General features: G+C 40.6%; 1 protein-coding gene and 1 long non-coding RNA gene across 4 annotated transcripts in view; one reads left to right on the plus strand and one right to left on the minus strand.

The window, feature by feature from the left end:
- CSTF3 (cleavage stimulation factor subunit 3) overlaps positions 1 to 17,478 on the minus strand; it is a 78,388-nt gene extending 60,910 nt beyond the window's left edge. The window contains exons 1-2 of one of the 2 annotated variants that reach the window (XM_055094266.3): positions 15,572 to 15,824; positions 10,974 to 11,069 (exon numbers count right to left, since the gene is read on the minus strand). In XM_055094266.3, coding sequence (XP_054950241.2) covers positions 10,974 to 11,069; positions 15,572 to 15,598 — 123 coding nt within the window. In that variant the 5' untranslated portion in view covers positions 15,599 to 15,824. Of the gene's footprint in view, positions 1 to 10,973; positions 11,070 to 15,571 lie in introns of both variants that reach the window. The other variant, XM_057299137.2, reaches the window with a different exon arrangement.
- Positions 15,924 to 23,609, plus strand: part of LOC103783627 (uncharacterized) — a 29,982-nt gene continuing 22,296 nt past the window's right edge. For both annotated transcript variants that reach the window (XR_609193.5, XR_008620166.3), the window contains exon 1: positions 15,924 to 16,054. This is a non-coding gene — a long non-coding RNA (uncharacterized LOC103783627). The remainder of the gene's footprint in view (positions 16,055 to 23,609) is intronic.

A 23,609-nucleotide genomic window follows, 5' to 3' on the forward strand; every position in this document is an offset into this window, starting at 1 on the left:
GTGAGCAGAGATGGCGCCACTGCACTCCAGCCTGCATGACAGAGCAAGACTCCGTCTCAAAAACAAACAAAAAAAAGAAATGCAAATATAAACCAGAAAACAAAGATCCAACATTTTATAATTAAATTGCACTGGTGAGGGTAAGCAGAAAAAGATATTCTCATATTGTTAGCAAGGGCAAGTAGAAACTGATCAATGTGGCCAGGGACGATGGCTCACGCCTGTAATCCCAGCACTTTGAGAGTCTGAGGCGAGTGGATCACCTGAGGTCAGGAGTTCGAGACCAGCCCAACCAATATGGTGAAACCTCCGTCTCTATTAAAAATACAAAAATTAGCTGGGAGTGGTGGTGCACACCTGTAGTCCCAGCTACTCGGGAGGCTGAGACAGGAGAACTGCTTGAACCCAGGCAGCAGAGGTTGCAGTAAGCCAAGATTACACCACTGCACTCCACTCCAGCCTGGGTAACAGAGCAAGACTCCGTCTCAAAAAAAAAAGAAAAAAAGAAACTGATCAACATTTAATATAAATGTCCGATTCTGAATTCCACTTGTATTAACACCCTACTGCACATGTACACAAAGATATATAATGAGTCAGTTACTAGACTATAGTTACATAAGACTGAAAATAAATTAAATAACTATGTATAGCCAGATGTGGTGGTGCATGCCTATAGTCCCAGCTACTCAAGAGGCTAAGGTGGAAAGATCGCTTGACCCCAGGAGTTCAAGGATGCGGTGAGCTATAATCACACCACTGCACTCTACCCCGGGTAAGAGAACAAAACCCTGTCTCTATTTGTTAAAATTAAATAAATACATATAAAAAAGGACCAATTAAATAAATTATGGAATTTGTAGTCACTTAAAAAAAAAAACAAGGCATGGCAGGTAGCCACATGGAAATTAAAAAGTGATGGTGAGCAGGGAGACATGCAAACAACACATACACTTACTCTGCCATATACCTTTCTGGTTTGTTTGAATTTTTCTTATTCATCTGAGAAATATTCACTCAGTGCCTAGTATGTGTCAGACATTGTAGTGGCCCTTGGGATACATAACAAAATAAAGAATTCTTTCAATGGGTTTACTTCTTGGAAAAAAAAAAAATTAAAAGAAATTTTAGGCCAGGCATGGTAGCTCATGCCTGTAATCCCAGCACTTTGAGAGGCCAAGGCATGAGGACCGCTTGAGGCCAGAAGTTCAAGAGCAGCTGAGCAACCTAGTGAGACACTGGTCTCTACAAAAAATTTAAAAATTAGCCAGGCATGGTGGTGTGTGCCTGCAGCCCTAGCTACTAGGCAGGCTGAGGCAGGAGGACTGCTTGAGGCCAGAAGTTCAAGACCAGCCTGGGCAACACAGTGAGACTCTACCAAAACAAAACAAAAACAACTTAGCCAGGCGTGGTGGCAGGCACCTGTAGTCCTAGCTACCTGGGACGCTGAGGCAGGAAGATCTCTTGAGCCCAGGAGTTCAAGGTTGCAGTGAGCTAAGGCTGCGCCACTGCACTCCAGCCTGGGTGACAGCGAGACACTGTCTCTAAAAAAAAGAAAGAAAGAGGCCAGGCTTGGTGGCTCACACCTGTAATCCCAGCACTTTGGGAGCCCGAGGTGGGCAGATCACGAGGTCAGGAGTTCGAGACCAGCCTGGCCAACATAGTAAAACCCCATCTCTATTAAAAATACAAAAATTAGCCAGGCATGGTGGTGCGTGCCTGTAGTCCCAGATACTTGGGAGGCTGAGGCAAGAGAATCGCTTGAGACCGGGAGGCAGAGGCTGCAGTGAGCCGAGATCACACCGCTGCACTCCAGCCTGGGCAACAGAGTGAGACTTAGTCTCAAAAAAAAAAAAAAAAAAAAAAAAAAAAGAAAAGAAATTTTACGTAAACTAGAATTTCAGTCTTGAGATACCGACTATAAAATGATAACGATTAACTAAGAAATAAAACTGATATGGGAACCAAAAAACAGTTCATCTATACTTGAACTGCTTTAGGTAATCAGTGATAACAAACACCCAAAACCACTCTGAATCATGGATTTGCTTTGGAAAAATGCCAGGGGATGGGGTAGACAAAGAATCCTACAAGGTATGAGTTGTTGATTTCTTTTAGCCTTTCAGTATCACTGAAGAATAAACCTGATATAATCTCAAATTTGTTACTAAAACATATGGTCGTTTTTCTCTTGTTATTAAGATTTGTGATTTTTGCCCTCTGAAAGAGGGAAAGGATTGTAGACAAGCAGAATCACTGCCAAGGTTTACTGCTATAATTGTTTTTACTCTTGTTACAAGGTCAATTTTGCATTTAGAGAGCTATTTAAATTACTTTAGTGTTCATAGGTATTCTGGAGCTCAAGACCCACTTGCTCAAATTAACCTACCAAATCAGGTAAGGTATACCATATAATCTGTAAAAGAGAGAAACTGAAGAGCATAGAATCTGATATCCAACCAAGCATAATCACAATAAGACATATACATGTCTCCTTAATACATCAAATGAGCCAGCCCTTTAGTGATTCTCAATCCTGGCTCTGCATTAGAATCACCTAAGGGAAGGAGATTTTAAAAGATGTCCAAGCCTCGCCCTCAATCAACTAAACCTGAATCTCTAGGAATGTACATACTATCAATATTTTTAAAAAACTTTTCAAGTAATTCTAACATATAGCAGTCCTAGTTGAAAACCATGGCTCATCGGGTGCAGTGGCTCACGCCTGTAATCCCAGCATTTTGGGAGGCCAAGGCAGGTGGATCACTTCAGGTCAGGAGTTCAAGACCAGCCTGACCAACACAGTGACACCCCGTCTCTACTAAAAATACAAAAATTAGCAGGGCGTGGTGGTATGTGCCTGTAGTCTCACACACTCAGGAGGCTGAGGTGGGAGAAACGCTTGAACCTGGGAGGCAGAGGTTGCAGTGAGCCGAGATTACGCCACAGCACTCCAACCTGGGTGACAGAGGAGACTCCGTCTCAAAAAAAAAAAAAACTATGCTCTCTAGTTGGTTGCTCCTTTGGTGCCACAGAATCTTTCTGCAGTCTAGTGAAACCTATGAGCCTTTTCTCAGAATAATATTCTTAAATACATAAATTCTGAGGGATTTCCAAGGAAAAAGCATGTGTGTGTGTATTGTTGCTCTGTTTTTTTTTTTTTTTTTTAAAGAGACAGGCTCTCTCTACATTGCTGATCTAGAGCTCCTGGGCTCCAGTGATCCTCCTGTCTCAGCCTCCCACGTAGCTGGGACTACAGGCGTGTACCACCGCTCCTTGCTCCAGAGGTTTTTTATAGTAATATATACTTAATACATCAAATAACAAGCTTTAGGGGCCAATTCACTACATGAGTGATGAGTGCTGCTGCTAACACTATTACCTCTGTAAATTCTGGCCTACATTAATAATAAAAGGGAATGCTCAATTTCAGTTAGCGATTAGTGAAAGTCTTTTCCCCCAACCAATTTCACAGAATCCCTAAAATGCTATCCAGATACCTGGGGAATTAGCAGAAGTATCAGTTACATCACTAAATGTTTTTTTCTGGCCTAGCTCCTCAGTAGTTAAATGTTCGTAACACAATCTATACATGTAATTCTCAATCAACCGCGTTAATTAACAATGGAAGTTAACCAGAATGCTCAAGAGCATATCCTGCTGGTTATGGTCACATTTAATTCTCACAATAAAAAGCCTTTTAACATAACAGCTATGAACCACTTGGGTAGCCAACGCTGAGAGTGAAGCATTTTTGTTTTCTGGCCTGGTTACCATAATGCTACTGGGCAAAGAAAAACTGAACAGTTTTGTAGTACCCAAAAGAGAGACTGGGCCTCCATAAGGAATGAAGTTGTATTATTACCTGAATCTGTTGCCAGAACAGGTCATTTTAAGAAAACAGGCTGGGCAGAGTGGCTCCCAGTACTTTGGAAGGCCGAGACGGGCAGATCACTCGAGGTCAGGAGTTCAAGACCAGTCTGGCCAAAATGGTGAAACCCCATCTCTACTAAAAATACAAAAATTGGCCAGGCATGGTGGCTTACGCCTGTAATCACAGCACTTTGGGAAGCCGAGGCAGGTGGATCACCTGAGGTCAGGAGTTCAAGACCAGCCTGGCCAACATGGTAAAACCCTGTCTCTACTGAAAATACAAAAATTAGCTGGGCGTGGTGGTACATGCCTGTAATCCCAGCTACGTGGGAGGCTGAGGCAGGAGAATTGCTTGAATCCAGGAGGCAAAGGTTGCAGTGAGCCGAGATCATGCCATTGCACTGCAGCCTGGGCGACAGAGCCAGACTCCGTCTTGAAAACAAAACAAACAACAACAACAACAACAAAAAAACAAAAATTAGCGGGGCGTGGTGGCAGGCCCCTGTAATCCCAGCTACTTGGGAGGCTGAGACCGGAGAATTGCTTGAACCCGGGAGGGGGAGGTTGCAGTGAGCCAAGATCATACCACTGCAGTCCAGCCTGGGCAACAGATGGAGACTCTGTCTCAAACTAAAAAAAAAAGAAAAGAAAAGAAAACAGGGCAAGTTTCCAATGCCCTTCAGTAACAAACTGCTTAGTGTAGCAAGAACAGCTGTCCCATGCTTATGCATCCCAAAAACTTATTACTATCAAAAACTATCAAAATCCAGTTTTGCTTCTGAAATAATAATCTATAATCCCAATATCATTTTCAGGCGATGTTAATGGGGAACAGGCAGGGACCCCAAATCAAAGGAGTAGAGCAAAAACTGGACTAGTTATCAAGACATACATATTACCAATGACTTAATTTTATCTTCTCTGTGAATAACACAACCATGTACAACTGGCTAAAAGAAAGAAGGTAGGGGGGCCAGGCACAGTGGCTCACGCCTATAATCCCAGCACTTTGGGAGGCTGAGGCAGGTGGATCACTTGAGCTCAGGAGTTGGAGACCAGCCTGGCAACATTGCGAAACCCCATCTCTACAAAAAACACAAAAATTAGCTGGGTGTGGTGGCAGGTATCTGTAATCCCAGCTACTTGGGAGGATGAGGTGGGAGGATGGCTTGAGCCCAGGAGGTGTTGGTTGCAGTGAACCAAGATCACACCACTGCATTCCAGCCTGGGCAACAGGGCCAGACCCTGTCTCAAAAAAAAAAAAAAAAGGTTTGAAAGTAGAATAAGCATATTATGTATTTAAGCTTTTATAATTTCTTTTTTAGTACTGGCTTGAGACATGATTCACATACATACAATTCACCCATCTGAAGTGTATAACTCAATAGTTTTTATTTATGAATATATTCAAGTTTACAGAACCATCACACATTTAAAACATTTTATCACCCCAAAGAGAAATCTGTACCTGTTAGCAGTCACTCCCATTTCCCTCCAATCCCTAAGCCCTGGGCAACTACTAATCTACTTTGTCTCTAGGGATGTGCCCATATTTAATGTAATCATACAATATGTGTTCTTTTTGTTTCTAGTTTTCCTTTTTCTTTGAGACAGGATCTCACTCTGTCACCCAGGCTCGAATGCAGTGGCACAATCACGGCCCACTGCAGCCTCAACCTCCTGGGCTCAATCAATCCTCCCACCTAGACCTCCCGATAATGGACTACAGGCATGTGCCACCATGCCCAGCTAAATTTTATAATTTATAGAGATGGGGTTTTGCCATATTGTCCAGGCTGGTCTTGAACTCCTGGGCTCAAGCAATCCACCTGCCTCGGCCTCTCAAAGTGTTGGGATTACCACCGTGAGCCACCATGACTGGCCTTGTTTTGGCTTTCAGTTAGCGTGTTTTCAAAGTTCATGTTTTTGCATATACTAAGTACTTTACTTTTGACAATATTCCATTATGTGCATATCCTACATTTGTTTATGTATCAGCCGATGGACTTTGGATTGTTTCCAGTTTGGGCTATTATGAATAATGTTACTATGAACATTCGTGTGTAAGATTTCTTTGTGGAGTTCATTTTGTGTGTTTTCCTTTTTCTTGGATATATACCTAGAAATGGAATGGCTAAGTAATGTGGTAACTCTTATGTTTTATCTTCTGAAAAACTACCAGACTTTAAAGGGGCTGTACTATTTTACATTTCCAGTATAAGGGGTTCTAATTTCTCCATATCCTTACCAACATTTGATATTATCTTTTTTATTACAGCCATCCTTGTGGGTCTGAAGTGATATCTCATTGTGGTTTTGATTTACATTTCTCTGATGGCTATCAAAGTAGAGCGTCTTTTCATCTTCTTATTGGCCATTTGTACATCTTCTTTGGAGAAATGTCTGTTCAAATATTTTGCCCATTTAAAAACTGGACTTATCAGGAGTTTGAGACCAGCCTGGCCAACATGGTGAAACCTTGTCTCTACTAAAAATACAAAAAATTAGCCAGGCATGGTGACAGGCACCTGTAATCCCACCTACTCAGGAGGCTAAGGTGGGAGGATCCCTTGAGCCGGCGGGGAGAGGCAGAGGTTCCACTGAGCCAAGATTGTGCCGCTGCACTCCAGCCTGGGCGACAGAGCGAGACTATGTCTTGAAAAAATAAGAATAAATAAAAACTGGACGTATTATTATTACTTTTTAGAGGTATAGTTTTGCTATGTTGCTCAGGTTGGACTTGAACTCCTGGGTTCAATCAATCCTCCTGCCTCAGCCTCCCAAATAGCTGGGACTACAGGCGTGCACCACTGCACCTGGCTGGGTTTTTTCATTAATGAATTTTTACATGTTGGAGTTACAAATCCCTTATCAGACATGATTTACAAAAATTTTATCCTATTCTGTGGGATGCCTTGCCACTTTCCATGTTTAACCGTCTGTTATGTGAAGCTAACTAACTCAGAGAAATAGAACTTACAATCTTGGCTTCACAGACATGATGTATTATTCCAACTATTCTCAAACATTTTGTAAAGGATTGCTTTACATTCTTAAAAACTGAGGAGCTTGGGCCGGGCGCGGTGACTCACGCCTGTAATCTCAGCACTTTGGGAGGCCGAGGCGGGCAGATCACAAGGTCAGGAGTTCGAGACCAGCCTGGCCAATTTGGTGAAACCCTGTCTCTACTAAAAATACAAAAAATTAGCTGGGTGTGGGCACATGCCTGTAGTCCTAGCTACTCGGGAAGCTGAGGCAGGAGAATCGCTTGAACCCGGGAGGTGGAGGTTGCAGTGAGCTGAGATTGCATCACTGCACTCCAGCCTGAGCAACAGAGTGAGACTCCGTCTCCAAAAAAAAAAAAAATAATGATAATAATTGAGGAGCCCAGAGGGATTCTATCGTTACTCACATAAGAAATTAAAACAAAAAATTAAAGTATTTAATTCACTTAAAAATAATAAATTCCTTAAATATGAACATAAATATTTTACTGAAGGAAATTTTCCAAAAAAAAAAAAAAGTCAAAAGAATGGCACCATTTTACATTTTCATGATCTTTTAAATGTCTGGCTGAATAGAAGACATTATCTGCTTCTTTCAATCTGTTACAATATATTGTTTTAGATGAAAAATATGAAAAAATTTTAGCCTCACAGTTATGTAGTTGGAAAAGGGAGGAAAGACCATTTTTAACAGCCTTTACATACAATTGTGGATAGGTGATGTAGCCTCTGGAAAGCCCTATGAGTTATGCTTTATTGAAACTCCTAGCCACTTTCTTTCTATATGAGCTCATAACTTTTATTAGGAGGTTGTTAATGGGAAGGTGGGATGTGAAGAGGTGACAGACACTATCATGTTAATGACTGACATAATATAATTTAAGGCTGGGCACAGTGGGTCACACCTGTAATCTCAGCACTTTGGGAGGCTGAGGTGGGAGGAGTCCTTGAGGCCAGGACGTTGAGGCTGTGGTGAGCTATGACCACGCCAATGCACTGCAGCCTGGGCAACAGAGCAAGATCTCATCTCTAAAAAAATTGTAATAATAACAATAATAATAATAATCTAATTTCTTCCATTTCGACCATGCAGGTAAAACAGACAAAAAAAAAAAAAAGATAATTCTCTTTCTCCAAATAGCTACTTTCATGATAAATTAGAAGGGTGTTATATTAGGAGCCATATTGAAATTAAGTTAAAGTAGGGATCAGTTAAAGTGATAACACAAAAGTATGAATAGAGGGGGAGAAAGATGGTAGATTGAAAGATTTAAGACAATGTAAGCTTTTTACTATGACCAACAGAAAAAGCAGAGTTGAGCCTCAACCCTGGTTTTATAATGAGTATTTCTCGCTATTCAGGGTAATAACTAAATATATGGGGGTGGGGAGCAGGTAGGCAGGAAAAATCAGTAAAATACCATCCTCAAATATCTGCCATTTTTTCATCCACTTATTTATCAAGAATGTATTTTAAAACAACCAGCTATCATCTAACTCTGTGGTCTGCAAGCTTTTATTGACATAAAAACCACTGTGGTACCTGTTTCAAACGAAGATTCTCAGCCCCACTAAACAGTTAGGTTTGAAATCAGAGTCTACGTATCTATACTTTTATAACGCACCTAATTATGACATAAATGGGCCATGGGCTCCACTTTAAGAAATATGTACCACCTCATCTATCTGTTCCACAAATGTTTTCCAAATGTCACGTTTCATTAAAAATAAGGTGGCAACAAACTTGTCATTCCAAGTGAATTTTTTGCTAAAATATTAAGAAAACTGAATATACTATATATTTGAAGTCTTAAGTCTCTCTCTGTGGTTAACTTTTTTTCAAAATTAAAAGTAGACCGGAGTAGCACTCCGTAAGACTTTCTTTTTTTTTTTTTTTTTTGAGATGAAGTCTCACTCTGTCACCTAGGCTGGAGTGCAGTGGTTGTACCTTGGCTCACTGCAACCTCCGACTCCCGGGTTCAAGTGATTATCCTGCCTCAGCCTCCCAAGTAGCTGGGATTACAGGTATGCACCACCACACTCAGCTAATTTTTGTATTTTTAGTAGAGACGGAGTTTCACCATGCTGGCCAGGCTGGTCTCGAACTCCTGACCAAGTGATCCGCCAGCCTCAGCCTCCCGAAGTGCTGGGATTACAGACAGGCGTGAGCCACGGTGCCGTGCTGAGACTTTCATAGAGGAGTAACCTAACTGATTCCATTCATACGCCCAGATAATAAAGAACTATATGTGACAGGTGTCACAATGAGACAGGATATTAGGACCAGATGTCAGCTTAGTTCTGTGTTCCTTTACCAATGCAACCAAACCCTACTTCATGTTTGTTGTGAATGAAACTGAACATGTATCCTACAATACAAAACTAATCCCTCCAAATCATCCATAGATTAAAAATCTAAACATACAAACAACTCAAAAACTTAAAAAAAAAAAGATCTTGGGCCGGGCATGGTGGCTCACACCTGTAATCCCAGCGCTTTGGAAGGCCAAGGCGGGCGGATCATGAGGTCAGGAGATCAAGACCATCCTGGCTAACACAGTGAAACCCCATCTCTATTAAAAATATAAAAAATTAGCTGGGCGTGAGGGCGTGGTGGCGGGCACCTATAGTCCCAGCTACTAGGGAGGCTGAGGTAGGAGAATAGCGTGAACCCAGGAGGCGGAGCTTGCAGCGAGCCGTGATCGCGCCACTGTGCTCCAGCCTGGATGAAAGTGCGAGACTCTGTCTCGAAAAAATAAAAATAAAAAAATTAAAAATAAAAAAAAAGATCTTGGCTTAACATATTAGTTCAAATAATTATATTTACCATTATCTGCTTAGTAAACTTGCATATTCATCCCCCAGGAAACAAATAGCTACAAAATATAAATTAAAATCTTAACCGTTTGGAACTTAAAAGATGAGACTTCTTTCAAATATGAATAATCCAGATTTAATACACTAAATAAACTAAGTCGAACATTAGAAAAACATTAATTAGGACACACAGAAGCTTTGCCCTTCTGATTTTATTCAATATTTACTATGTATCCTAAGTTGTCCATTAATCTAAAGATAGTTTAAACAACTGCCAACTCAAATCCCTTTTTTAGCCCAATTCTCACACCATTACCAACTGTCCAACAAAACAAAACAAAAAGACTGAAATTCACAGGTAGGTCCTATCTAAAGAGAAAGATTCAGAGATATGGTAGAAAAGCTTAAAATCACTGTCACCAAATCGAAGATTTAAAAAAAAAAGCTTAAAATCATGAATTGGTATGGGTAATTGTCCAATAGGTAAAAACACCCAAATACAGATTTTGCCCTTCTGAAGGTCTATCTGGGATGTAAATGCCTACATTCCCTGAAATAATGTTGAAGGAATGCAATATCACCTAACACAGTACCTTTCTGCTGTATCTCTAAGAAAAACCCAATTCTCATTCTTTAAGCACAGAGCAACTTCTCTTAGGAACAACTGTCCTCAAACAGAATATTTGATAATGCTCCAGTTTCCTAAGAAATATCAACAATAAAGATCAAATCAATTTGCCTGCCCAAAACTGTTACACCAAACAAGCATCACTAAAAATAGGAGGGAGAAAACTAGGAAGGGCTGTTACAGAAAGATTTTGGAAAAAATAAATCCAAAAAAAACACATTGTCCAACACACATAGTTGGCTCTTTCTCTGCCTCTTCTAACCCCTACACATATATGCACCTTGACTAAAATTGGCGATACTGTTACTTCTAAACAGCTTAAGTACTAATGTTTACCTAATGAAATAAACCAGGTTTCAGGTTTCAATGCTGTGGGTGTTTCAACTTTTTCTTTCCTTATTAATAATAAGTATATAATAGGACACATACTCTTCATTATTTTCTAAATCTTCCCAAAATTATTTTTCACTAAAAACACGTATATATGAGCCTAAATGCTCCTTTGTTAAGAACTACCAGCAATTAATTTGCGCTTCTTAGAATCATGTAGCTTTTCCAAGCTGAGGATCATTTGGCTTGTATTTTAGGCCTTCCAAATTCTAGGATAAGTTATACATTGTTTAAAAGGTGAAATATGGCTGGACTCACACCTGTAATCCAACAGTTTGGAAGGCTGAGGCAGGAGGATCACTTAAGTCCAGGAGTTCAAGACCAGCCTGGGAAACACAGTGAGACCTCGTCTCTACCTAAATAGTAAATAAATAATTTTTTTTAAAAGATGCAAACTTAATCCATTCATTTACTGAATACCTTTAAGCATCAAAATATTATTTCTTAGGTCTTTAAGACATAAAGATGAATAACGTCATCTCTTCAACTAAAGAAGTTCAAAACCCAATGGAAAATGTCTAAATAACAGCATATTAAATGCCTTAAGAGTAGTGCACAAGGTTAAATAGACCTAAGAATGAGATCAAAAGTTGAATCAGGCATTAAAAAAAACAAACACCACGGGCTGGGCGCAGTGGCTCACGCCTGTAATCCCAGCACTTTGGGAGGCCGAGGCAGGCAGATCACTTGAGGTCAGGAGTTCAAGACCAGCCTGGTCAACATGGTGAAACACCATTTCTACTAAAAATACAAAAAAATTAGCCGGGCATTGTGGCGTGTGCTTGTAATCCCAGCTACTCAAGAGGCTGAGGCAGGAGAATTGCTTGAACCTGGGAGGCGGAGGTTGCAGTGAGCCGAGACCGTGCCACTGCACTCCAGCCTGGGCAACAGAGCAAGACTCCATCTCAAAAAAACAAAAAACAAACACAAAAAACCAAAACCATGAAATAAATAATACAGTCATAATTCCACACAGAAATCATATCTTTGTTAGGGGGGTAAACCTATATGCAAATAGTTTTTTCACCATTAAACTGGCAAAAACAATAAGCAAGGAGCTTCAGAAGAGATCCTTGAACACTATAAGGTAATTCCAATAGCTCTCTACATGCAAAATTGAACTTCCCTACTAGAGTTGAAAAAAAAAATCACAGCAATAAACCTTTAGCAGTGATTTTGCTTGTCTGCAATAATTTCCCTCTGTTAGGGGGCACAAATCACAAATCTTAGCACCAAGAGAAAAATGACTATCCATATATTTTAGTAATAAATTTAAGATAGTATCAGGTTTATTCTACAAACTTGAACTTCAATGCTACTAAAAGGCTAAATCTACACCTGCATCTTGTAGGACTCTTTGTCCACCCCATCCCTTGGCATTTTTCCAAAGCAAATCCATGATTCAATGGTTTTAATTTTTTTCTTATTATTCTTTAGTCTCATTGAGTTTATTTTTCTCATCCATGATTTCAGGTTATTTTGGATACTCTCTTTTCCTCCAGATTTTCAATATTGTCTTAAATATCAAGCAAGGTACAGCTCATTTATATTTTCCATCCTTAAGGTGTTATTTAATGGTTATTTTAGTTGAAGCTGAATACAGTATCTAGGATTTGCTTCGAAGTAATGGGGGTGAGAGAAGCAAATGAAGTCATGGAGGAAACAAGATTAGCCATAAATTGAAGCTCTATGACAGGTACTTCATATATTATACTGTTTTTCTTACATGTTTGAAATGTATTATTAAAAAGTTAAAGAAAAGGCTATATGAAGATGACTTCCTTGTTGATAATCAGATGTCTAAATTGCCTTTCAGACTTAAGGAAAAGATATAAGAACCACCAAAAAGGTTTGGACAAGTTGAGTGTGCAAAAGAAAAATGGCTATCACTGATACTAACACACTAAGAGAAATCCATGAATCCATAGCGATACTTAATCTTTAGGAAGAAAAAAAGTCTTTTTTGCAGAAAGTATGAGCCAGTAAACAGACACAGACCAACAGAATTGTGGGTTTTAAAAACAAAACAAAACCACCATTTGCTACTTCCAATGTAAGAGCTGATTTAGTCAAGATTTATCAATTGATAACTAGGTATAAGGTGATTTTAAAGAAAACGGTTATCAACTCACAGATTATTAACTGCAAAGGGGAACATGACCCTTAACAATGAGATCACCCTAAACCAAGTGATCAAACTTAACCATCCTAATAGAACCCAGCAGAAGTACCTGCTAATGTAATGATATAATGTTAAGTATTCTATCCAAAAATACTTAACCCAAATATCAAGGCTGAGTATAGACCTAACTGTAAAGTTTTCAGGAAATACAGATGAAGGGACAAGTTAAATGACATCATCAACCCCCAAACCAAAAGCAAGCAAGCAAACAACAAAAAACAAATACACCCAGAAAAGCAGTGTTAAGTGTCCTTGACACTTCGAATAGACAACAGCCCCAGGGGAGAAGAATGGTGAGACTACTTAAGAGACAGAAGTAAATGATTCAATATGTAAATCTAGATTGATTCTGGTTAAAAAAAAAAAATCACATTCTTGGGACAAGTGGGGAAATTTAAAGAAGAACTAGATTTTAGAAATATTATTTTCTTGGGTGGGGAAATGGTATGGTGGTTATGTAACAACATTTTGCTCTTATTTATAAGAGAATGCTGAAATACTTGGGGCTGCAATGTGTCAAAATACTTTCAAATAAACATGCATGGACCAGGCGTGGTGGCTCGTGCCTGTCTGTAATCCCAACACTTAGGGACACTGAGGTGGGTGAATCGCTTGAGCCCAGGAGTTCGAGACCAGGCTGGGCAACATGGTGAATTCCTGTCTCTACAAAAAAAATACAAAAATTAGGCCAGGTACGGTGGCTCACGCCTGTAAATCCAGCACTTTGGAAGGCAGAGGTAGGCGGATCACTTGAGGTCAGGAGTTCGAGACCAGCCTGGGCAACGTGGCGAAATCCCCGTCTCTACTTAAAATACAAAAATTAGCGGGGCATGGTGGTGGGCGCCTGTAATCCCAGCTACTGGGGTGGCTGAGGCAAGAGAATCGCTTGAACCGGGAGGCGGAGGCTGCAGTAAGGCGAAATCGCGCCACTGCACTCCAGTCTGGGCGACAGAGCAAGGCTCCATCTCAAAAAAAAAAAAAAAAAAAAAAAAAAAAAAAAAAATTAGCTGGGCATGGTGGCGCGCGCCTGTACTCCCAGCTACTGAGGAGGCTGAGGTGGCAGGATCACAGAGCGCAGGGAGGTCGAAGCTATGGTGAGCTGTGATGGCGTCACAGCACTCTAGTGTGAGTGACAAAGACCCTGTTCTCAATCTATCAGCATGGGGAGATAAAGCAAATATGGCAAGGCTTTCAACTGTTGATTCCAGGCGAAGAGTTGTCCTACAGGTGTTCACTGCACTTTTCTTTCAACTTTTCTCTATGTTCTAAACTTTGCACAATAAAACCTTTGGGGGAAATTATTTTTCTATAAATTTTCACCACCATCTGTCCCACTGAAACACCACAGTTCTAAAACATTCAAGAGGTCATGGTAACATTTCCGTGTCTTTGTAATTTTAGATAAATTCTAAGAATTAACAATGAATTTCGAAAACTTTCAATGAAACCTCAGTTCATTAGTCCTTCACTTTCAGATGACAAATACTAGATCAGAAAAGGGGTAAACAGTTTTGATACAGTAATTTTAAGACTTTGCATGCTTGGGCATGCTAACACTATGTAAAATGTAAATAGTGCGAAGATTTCTGGACTGAAACCAGTCCTCGGGCAAACACAAAACAATTTAATAAAACTGCCGACATAATGAAATCTACAGTCTTAGACTATGCAATAGAACGCTCCTATTTTGCCTCATCTCTGTCAACCTCCAATAACATCTTCCACGTTATAAGCTAGGGAACCTGAAAAACGAAAACCTAAGTGCATGTCGTTGCTATGGCAATGGGAAATTTCAGGAAATTGAGACTGCAGCCTACCTAGCCTCCATTTTAGAAACTGTATTTATCTAAACACACCAGGACTTATATCGAAAAACACATTTAATGGCATTTTTCATAACTATTTAGCTTCCTCTTTCACACTAAAAGGTAAATACTATCCTACAAAATTCTGAATACAAAGAGCAAAAGAAACAAATCACACTGATCTAACCTAAAATTGTGAATTTTAAAATATTTAGTTGTCACTCATATTTACTATTAAAACAGATGCTTTTATTTACAGTGGCCAAAACAGACTTCTCATTTTCAACTTATACCTGCAATGTTTATGTAGCTGGAAAAATGAAAACGAAATGTGACTAAAAGAAAAGAAAACGAAAGAAAGCCACAAAATTCCCAAAACCTCAGCATAACTTGCTTCTTTCTTCACTCGCTCTCATTAAGTCTTAATTCTCCAGATTAGCTTTGTCTCAAATATTTCTCAAACTAGTAACCTATTTCTGGGTACAGTATATTTGGCGGGGTAAAAGAAACACTGTCAAGTTTTTCTAAAACGTCGGGTGCACGTTAAAATAATTCCTATCCACTCTAATACCAAAACGATATCAAAGGAAAGCATCCCATCTGGAGTAGTCCCATGAATCTAAATAGGACGAAGCAGCCTACCGCTATTGTCTAAATCAAGTATTTACTCGTATTCATGCCTAAGAGAGAGAAGTAAAAAAAAAAAAAATTAAATCTTAGATCTTGCTCCCCATTCCCACCACTCTTCTATATATCCTGCCCCCGGGTTCACTAGACCCAATTCCTTCCTCAGCCGAACATGTCTGGAGCAGTCGGAGGAACAGACGTGGAGAAGAGGTCGCCACGAGGCCCCACCACTCTCCTTCCTCACCTGCTCCGTGGCTCCGTCTCCTGACATGGCCTCAGCTGATTACAACGTGCGCACTGACCGTCGATGGGAAGCTACAAAAGAAAAATTAAACTAAAAACCACCCCCAAATCAGTAAAGTTACCCCCTGCCCAGCTGAGCCAGACCGCCAACACCAATCGCCACCGCCCACTCAGATATGAATTAAAATGGCTGCGCCCCTGCCGGCCGAGGAGGAGGTGTGTGGCTTCCGCATTAACTTCCGGGGCAGTGGGCGGGGCTAATTTCGCGACTCTGGTTATTCCGAGCGTGCAGAAAGCAGCGAGATCCCGGGGCGGGCCCAATTCCTGGGCTGACGTCACTACCCTGGCTTGGAGAGGCTGTTGCTGAGCCGGCTCCAACCGGCTGGAAGGCGGGAAGCTGTTTCGCCTGGAGGCTCGCGCGCTTTTTGGAATTCAGTTATCAAGCTTTAGAGCCTGGCTACTCACAGTTGAAGCCTGATTGCAGGTCAGCAATGCTAAGCGTTAAATGCCTCTTATATTTAGGGGATAAGGACTCCGTGGAGGTTTTCTCTGGTCCCAGCTCCTGCTTTTTACTTTTCTTGGGGGTGGGAGGGATAGATCAAGCCCCCATTAATTTTTACTGCCACCGTCGACTCTTGTGTAGAAAGCTTTGAAGTCTGTGAGACCTGGGTTTTCAGCTCAACATCTCAGCATGGTTCCTTGACTGCAAAGTAGGTATAATTGTTTGTAGCCCAGACTGCTTGGATTTTAACGAAGATAAGTAACTCTGGTAATTAAACTTCGTACCTCAGCTTTCTGGCTTATAGATGGGAATAATAATAGTACCTGCAAGTGAAATAAATTATACATAGAAAAGTGTTAGAACAGTACCTGGCATTAAGATTAAATGAGATTGACTGGGCGCGGTGGCCCACGCCTGTAATCCCAGCAGTTTGGGAGGCCAAAACGGATGGATCATTTCAAGTCAGGAGTTCTAGGCCAGGTGCGGTGGCTCACGCCTGTAATCGCAGCACTTTGGGAGGCCGAGGCGGGCGGATCACAAGGTCAGGAGATGAGACCATCCTGGCTAATACGGTAAAACCCCGTCTCTACTAAAAATACAAAAAAAAAAAAAAAAAAAAAACTTAGCCGGGCATGGTGGCGGGCGCCTGTAGTCCCAGCTACTCCGGACGCTGAGGCAGGAGACTGGCGTGAACCTGGGAGGCGGAGCTTGCAGTGAGCCGAGATCGTGCCACTGCACTCCAGCCTGGGCGGCAGAGCGAGACTCCGTCTCAGAAAATAAATAAATAAAGTCAGGAATTCAGGACCAACCTGGCCAACTTGGTGAAATCTCGTCTCTACCAAAAATACAAAAAAAGTAGCCGGGCGTGGTGGTTTGCGCCTGTAGTCCCAGTTACTCGGGAAGCTTAAGCAGGAGAATCGCTTGAACCCGCGAGGCGGAGGTTGCAGTGAGCCGAGATTCCAGCCTGGACTACAGAGCGAGACTCCGTCTCAAAAAAAAAGAAAAGATAAAAAATTAAATGAGATTAAATCTTCTCAAACTGCTCTTCCATTTAAGCGTCATCGTAAGATGTCTGCAAGCATTTCTCGCCTACGGGGGTCCAATGCCCTAAAATAACCTAGTGAACTGTTCCCAGACTCGCCTTATTCTTTTAGGTCTCCTTTCCTCTGCTCAAACTTACACTTACTCCCTTTCCACAGGCTGAAATCTTACCCTTAAAATAATCAGACACATGAGCAAAAGATATGTATTAACAGATGTTCATTGCACCATCCAGCAATGGAGGACTGGTTAAAAATATCACAAGATTCATCTCTGCAATGGAATATCACGCAGCAAACTGATGCTAACGTACGATGACTGACAGAAAGGCAACCACCGTATTAAATGAAGAAAAGCAGAATATGAAAGTGTTTTACGTATATATACTTACCACTTTAGCATCCTAATCTGAAAATCCAAAATCTGAAATACTCCAATGAGCATTTCCTTTGAGAGTCATGTCAGTGCTTAAAAAGTTAGATTTTGGAGCATTTTGAGTTTTGAAACATTTAGGTTTTGTTTTTTTTTTTTTTCTCTTGAGGCAGAGTCTTGCTCTGTCGCCCAGGCCGGAGTGCAGTGGTGCGATCTCGGCTCACTGCACCCTATACCTCCCAGGTTCAAGCGGTTCTCCTGCCTCAGCCTCCTGAGTAGCTGGGATTACAGGCGTGCGCCAGCACGCCCGGCTAATTTTTGTATTTTTTCTTTTTCTTTTTTTTTTTTGAGACGGAGTGTCGCTCTGTCGCCCAGGCTGGAGTGCAGTGGCACAATCTCGGCTCACTGCAAGCTCCCAAGCTCCGCCTCCTGGGTTCACTCCACTCTCCTGCCTCAGCCTCCCAAGTACCTGGGACTACAGGCGCCCGCCACCGCCCTGGCTAAATTTTTTGTATTTTTAGTAGAGAAGGGGTTTCACCATGTTGGCCAAGCTGGTCTGAACTCCTGGCCTCAAGTGATCCACCCAACTCGGCCTCCCCAAGGATTGGGATGACAGGCGTGAACTAACGCGCCTGGCCCAGATTTTTGAATTAGGGATACTCAACCTGTTATAAATATATATATATATATATATATATATATATATATATATTTTTTTTTTTTTTTTTTGACACTGAGTCTCGCCCTTTCACCCAGGCTGGAGTGCAGTGGTGCGATCTCGGCTCACTGCAAGCTCTGCCTCCTGGGTTCAAGTGATTCTCGTGCCTCAGCCTCCTTAGTAGCTGGGATTACAGGCTCCCGCCACCACACCGGGCTAATTTTTGTATTTTTAGTCGAGACAGGATTTCACCATATTGGTCAGGCTGGTCTTGAACTCCTGACCTCAGGTGATCCACTGGCCTTGGCCTCCCAAAGTGCTGGGATTACAGGCGTGAGCCACCACGTCCGGCCTCAACCTGTATATAGCTTAAAAAAATTAAAAGTGGTTATATCTACATTGTGTGTCACATAAATTTACTCTTTTTATCTGTTTTCTGATTTTTCTTTATTGAACTGATGTAAGAACAACAAAGTCTTAAAACAGTATTCATACTCTATCTTTCAAAGTTTGTCTCAAATGCCGTTTTTTCCAGTTTGTTGTTTTGTTTTGACAGGGTCCCCCTCTGTCGCCCAGGCTGGAGTGCAGTGGCACGGTCTTGGCTCACTGCAACCTCCGCCTCTCAGGTTCAAGCGATTCTCCTACCTCAGCCTTCTGAGTAGTTAGGATTATGGGCGCCTGCCACCATGCCTGGCTAATTTTTGTATTTTTAGTAGAGACAGGGTTTCACCATGTTGCCCAGGCTGGTCTTGAACTCCTGGACTCAAGCAATCCGTCTGCCTTGGCCTCCCAAGGTGTTGGGATTACAGGTGTAAGCTATGGCGCCTGGCCCTCATTTTTTCCAGTGTTTTTAACAAATATAGAGATAAAAGTTTAAATAATAATGCAATGAATACCTGTATAACTACCACCTTGATTAACATTTTAGTGTGTTTGCTTTATATGTATGTATTTACGTACATAGTTTTTTTTTTTGGCAGGGGGAGCCAGATTATTTTTTATTTTTATTTTTCTGCCTAGAGTCTTTTAGTATTACAGTTTGAGGTTTTGTTCACAGAATAATATGAAAATAAATTACAGACATTGTGACAATCCCCAAATGGTCAATTTGTGTTTTCTGTGAATAATGACATTCTCTTCCATATTCACATAAGATATAAAGGGGCTGAGTGTGGTAGCTCACGCTTGTAATCCCAGCACTTTGGGAGGCCAAGAGGGGAAGATCACTTGAGCACAAAAGTTTGGGACCAACCTGGGCAACATCGCATGACCCCTCTACAAAAAATTTTAAAAATTAGCTGATTTTGGTGTCGCATGCCTGTGGTCCCAGCTGCTTGGGAAATGGGAGGATTGCTTGAGCCCAGGAGTTAAAAGTTGCAGTGAGCTATGATCACACCACTGCACTCCAGCCTGGGCAACAGAGAGAGACCCTGTTTCAAAAAATGTAAATTGATGATTAGAAAAAAATCATAAGTAGGCCAGCCACGGTGGCTCACGCCTGTAATCCCAGCACTTTGGGAGGCTGAGGTGGGTGGATCACAAGGTCAGGAAATCGAGACCATCCTGGCTAACACGGTGAAACCCCATCTCTACTAAAAAATACAAAAAAAAAAAAATTAGCTGGGCGTGGTGGGGGGGGCGCCTGTAGTCCCAGCTATTGGGGAGGCTGAGGCAGGAGAATGGCGTGAACCCGGGAGGTGGAGCTTGCAGTGAGCTGAGATCTCGCCACTGCACTCCAGCCTGGGAGACTGAGTGAGACTCCATCTCAAAAAAAAAAAAAAGAAAAAAAATCATAAATAGAAAGATTTGCTCACAATAGCAATAACAACTATAAAACATCCAGGAACAGCTCTTTTCCTGGTCACCTATGACTTCCCAATTGCCAAATGCAGTGGTCAGTTTTAGTCCTCTTTATCTTATGGGATTCTACCAGCAGTATTTGATGAAGTTGATCACTCCCTTCTTTTGGAACCTTTTTTTAAAAACACACACACACACACAACAAAGTCTTAACAATGAAAATAAAAATAAATAAATAAAACAAGGTCTTGCTTTCACTCAGGCTGGAGTGTAGTGGCACAAATCATGGCTCCCTGTGGCCTCAAGCTCAAGCAATCCCCCTGCCTCAGCCTCCCAAGTGACTAGGACTACAGGCATGCACTGCTGTGCCCAGCTAATTTTTAAGTTTTTTTGTAGAGATGAGGGTCTCGCTTTGTTGCCCAGGCTGATCTTGAACTCCTGGCCTCAAGTGATCCTGTTGCCTCGGCCTTCCAAAGTGCTGGGATTATAGCTATGAGCCACTGTGTCCGGCCTGGAAACATTTTCTTCACTCGACATCCAGAACACAAGTCTATTGGTTTTGCAACTACTTTTTTGCCCACAATTATGTAAGTGTGTGTGTGTGTGTGTGTTTCAGCCAACATCATTCATAAAACAAATACAACACTATTAACACATATATTGCAATATTTTTGTGACTATGAATTTTGTCAATTGCAATGTTTCCATGAATCCCCCAGGTGGCAGACAAATACAATTTCCATCTAACAATTAAACAAACTTGGTAAGAACATTACTTCCTTATCATGAATCCTTCAGAAATATTAATCAGAATTTTAGAATACGGTCCATTTATCATATGATTAAGAAACTAACTTCTTATAATTTACCTGAGAGTTTTATTAGAAACATAAATGGAAATTATTTAATTGGTGAACAATCATTGTAATTAAACACTCTCAAAAATACATATTTTATGTGATTCATCATCCCAAGCACTTAGAAATGTATCTGCTGGCTATGAAAACTAGTTTTGGAATTTTCTTTGGAATCTGAAAACAAAAATCAATTAAACATCACTTATAATAAAGCAAAAAGCTCTTAACCAACTGATGGAATTTTTATTTTTATTTTTATTTTATTATTTTTTTGAGACAGAGTCTCACTCTGTCGCCCAGCCTGGAGTGCAATGGTGTGATCTTGGCTCTCTGCCACCTCCACCTCCTGGGTTCAAGCGATTCTCCTGCCTCAGCCTACCGAGCAGCTGGGACTACAGGCTCATGCCACCACGCCCAGCTAATTTTTATATTTTTAGTACAGACGGGATTTCACCATATTGGCCAGGCTGGTCTCGAACTCCTGACCTCATGATCCACCCGCCTCGGCCTCCCAAAGTGCTGGGATTACAGGCGTGAGCCACCATGCTCGGCCTGGGATTTTTAAAATTCTTTGGAGATTTCTACAGTTATTTCTTATTTAAAACTCATGCATGTCAGAGTTAAAACTGCTCATAAAAGGCTGGGTGTCTGTTCTACTTGATATAATATATACACTTGCTATAAATACATTGTGTACTCTCCCCTCCTCATTCTAACAGCTGTATTTTCCTAATGTTTCTTTATATTTTGATCTATTTTACAGAAAACGTTAACATGCCTGTGACTACAGCTATGTAGAGGGATGGGCAAATATTTTAACAGCTTGTGTGAGAGGGACACAAATATATCTGGGATTTTATTTTTAAAGTATGTATAGCACTTCCAAATAATGAATTCCCTCTGTAACATGAGGAAACTGATTGGAATGACTATTGACTCATCTTCAATTAGAATGTTGGTTAAACACATCTTACACACATTTCCTAAATTTAATTAACTCTATTGCTTGAGTTTAAAATTATTTGAAAAATAAAATAACTGGAGATAATCGGTTGAAAAGCATGAGCATTGCTAAATTATCTTCATTATTCTAAATGTTTTTAAAACTTTCTTAAATCATCAAAATATTAAAACAACATTGGAAAAAACAGAGAAAAAGCTAATCATAATCTCACCACTTTGAAAAACTATTTTTTATTTCTCATAGTCCCTTTTTGTCTTCAATTACATGCATACACTTTTGTCCATTGTAGTGAATATTAGGCATATATAATTTTTATTAATGTGGAGGGCTATTTGGGGTTTTATTTTATTTATTTAGAGACAGGAGTCTCACTCTGTTGCCCAGGGTGGAATGCAGTGGCACGATCATAGCTCACTGCAGTTTTGAACTCCTGAGCTCTATCAAGGGATCCTCCTGCCTTGGCCTCCCAAAGTGCTTGGACTACAGGCGTGAGCCACCCTACCCCGGCCTATTTTTGCTTTTAAAAGATGTGGGACCTATGCTAACTAGTATGACATAGACTCTTCTGCCTCCTATTGTCCTCCTAAGAGAAGAAGCTAAATACCTCTGTCTAGGGTGGACACTTGAGTCAGAATCTACCCAGTAGATGCACTCCACACTGATGAATTAACAGTCTAACGTACTTAAAAGATTAATGCTCAAAGGAGAGAAAGAATATGTGGACACTGGTGTAGTCAGTCCTAGAATTGCCTTGGCTGTGAAATGGCTTGTAATTTTAAACCATATATGTCCTTACGGTTGAACCCTTTTTCCCTAAGACTGAATGAACTTTTGTTCTTTGGAACCCAAAGTGTCACACAACCACATTTTGACAAATTATGAATTCATGTCCTCTTTCCTCTTCTTTTTCTATGTTCACTCACCTTTTATGTGGGCCTGTTCACCTAATGATTCATTTGAAATAGAAGTAATTTTTAAAACCAGAAGTAATTTTTAAAAAAAGAAATTTTTACCAACTCTGAAAACAACTTGGTGTTGTTTAAAAGTAATGAATATGTTAGAACTTTCCTTCCACAAGTTTCACTATTATTCTTTATCCTGGGAATTATATAAAGGATTTATTCATTTTCTAAGAGAAAAATCTATAATTCCATAAATTTACATAATTTAAAATGCCGTGTCTGTTTTCACTACATGAACTTGACCCACAAAGGCCCCTCAGTAAAGTGTGTGTGCCTCATAATCTTTGGTGTGATAATACTCTGCACAGTAATACAATACTACTTCTATACTCTGTATGGTGACTTTCGTCCAAAGACTCCTCTAAATTCCTTTTATGAGGCAAAAAACACTTAGACTCTATGATGGTCATTTTATTGTTTACTACTAATAGTACACAGAGGATGGAATGTGCTATCTCTGGCACGAAGAGTTCTGCTGGAAGTTTAGAGAGAATAAAATGTCTTCATACTTCAACGACCAAAGAGAAAACACTTGTGGAAAAGAGAGCAAGCAAAGTTCCAAGAAGTATATATTTATTATCTCTGTGCTGGTTAGTTGGAACTCTTTGTCAACGAGGTCATAGTTTTTAATCCCGGTGTGGCTCATTTATCTCTACTAGTTTCCTTAATCATAACATGCACCCCTGACCCCAGCCAACTGCTTGACAAGGGTCTTTTCTTGAGCAAAATGGGGCCTAAAAAGAGAATAAAATAATCTGTGCAAATCCACCACTGTAATTGGAAAAATAATTTAAAATGTCCAATTAACAAAGAATTTATAGACTCATATTTTCATCTAGACCTAGTTAGCAGTCATATACAGTAGTCTGCATACATAGGCACT

The sequence above is a fragment of the Pan paniscus genome, chromosome 9, assembly GCF_029289425.2.
Source record: "Pan paniscus chromosome 9, NHGRI_mPanPan1-v2.0_pri, whole genome shotgun sequence".
Lineage (NCBI taxonomy): Eukaryota > Metazoa > Chordata > Mammalia > Primates > Hominidae > Pan > Pan paniscus.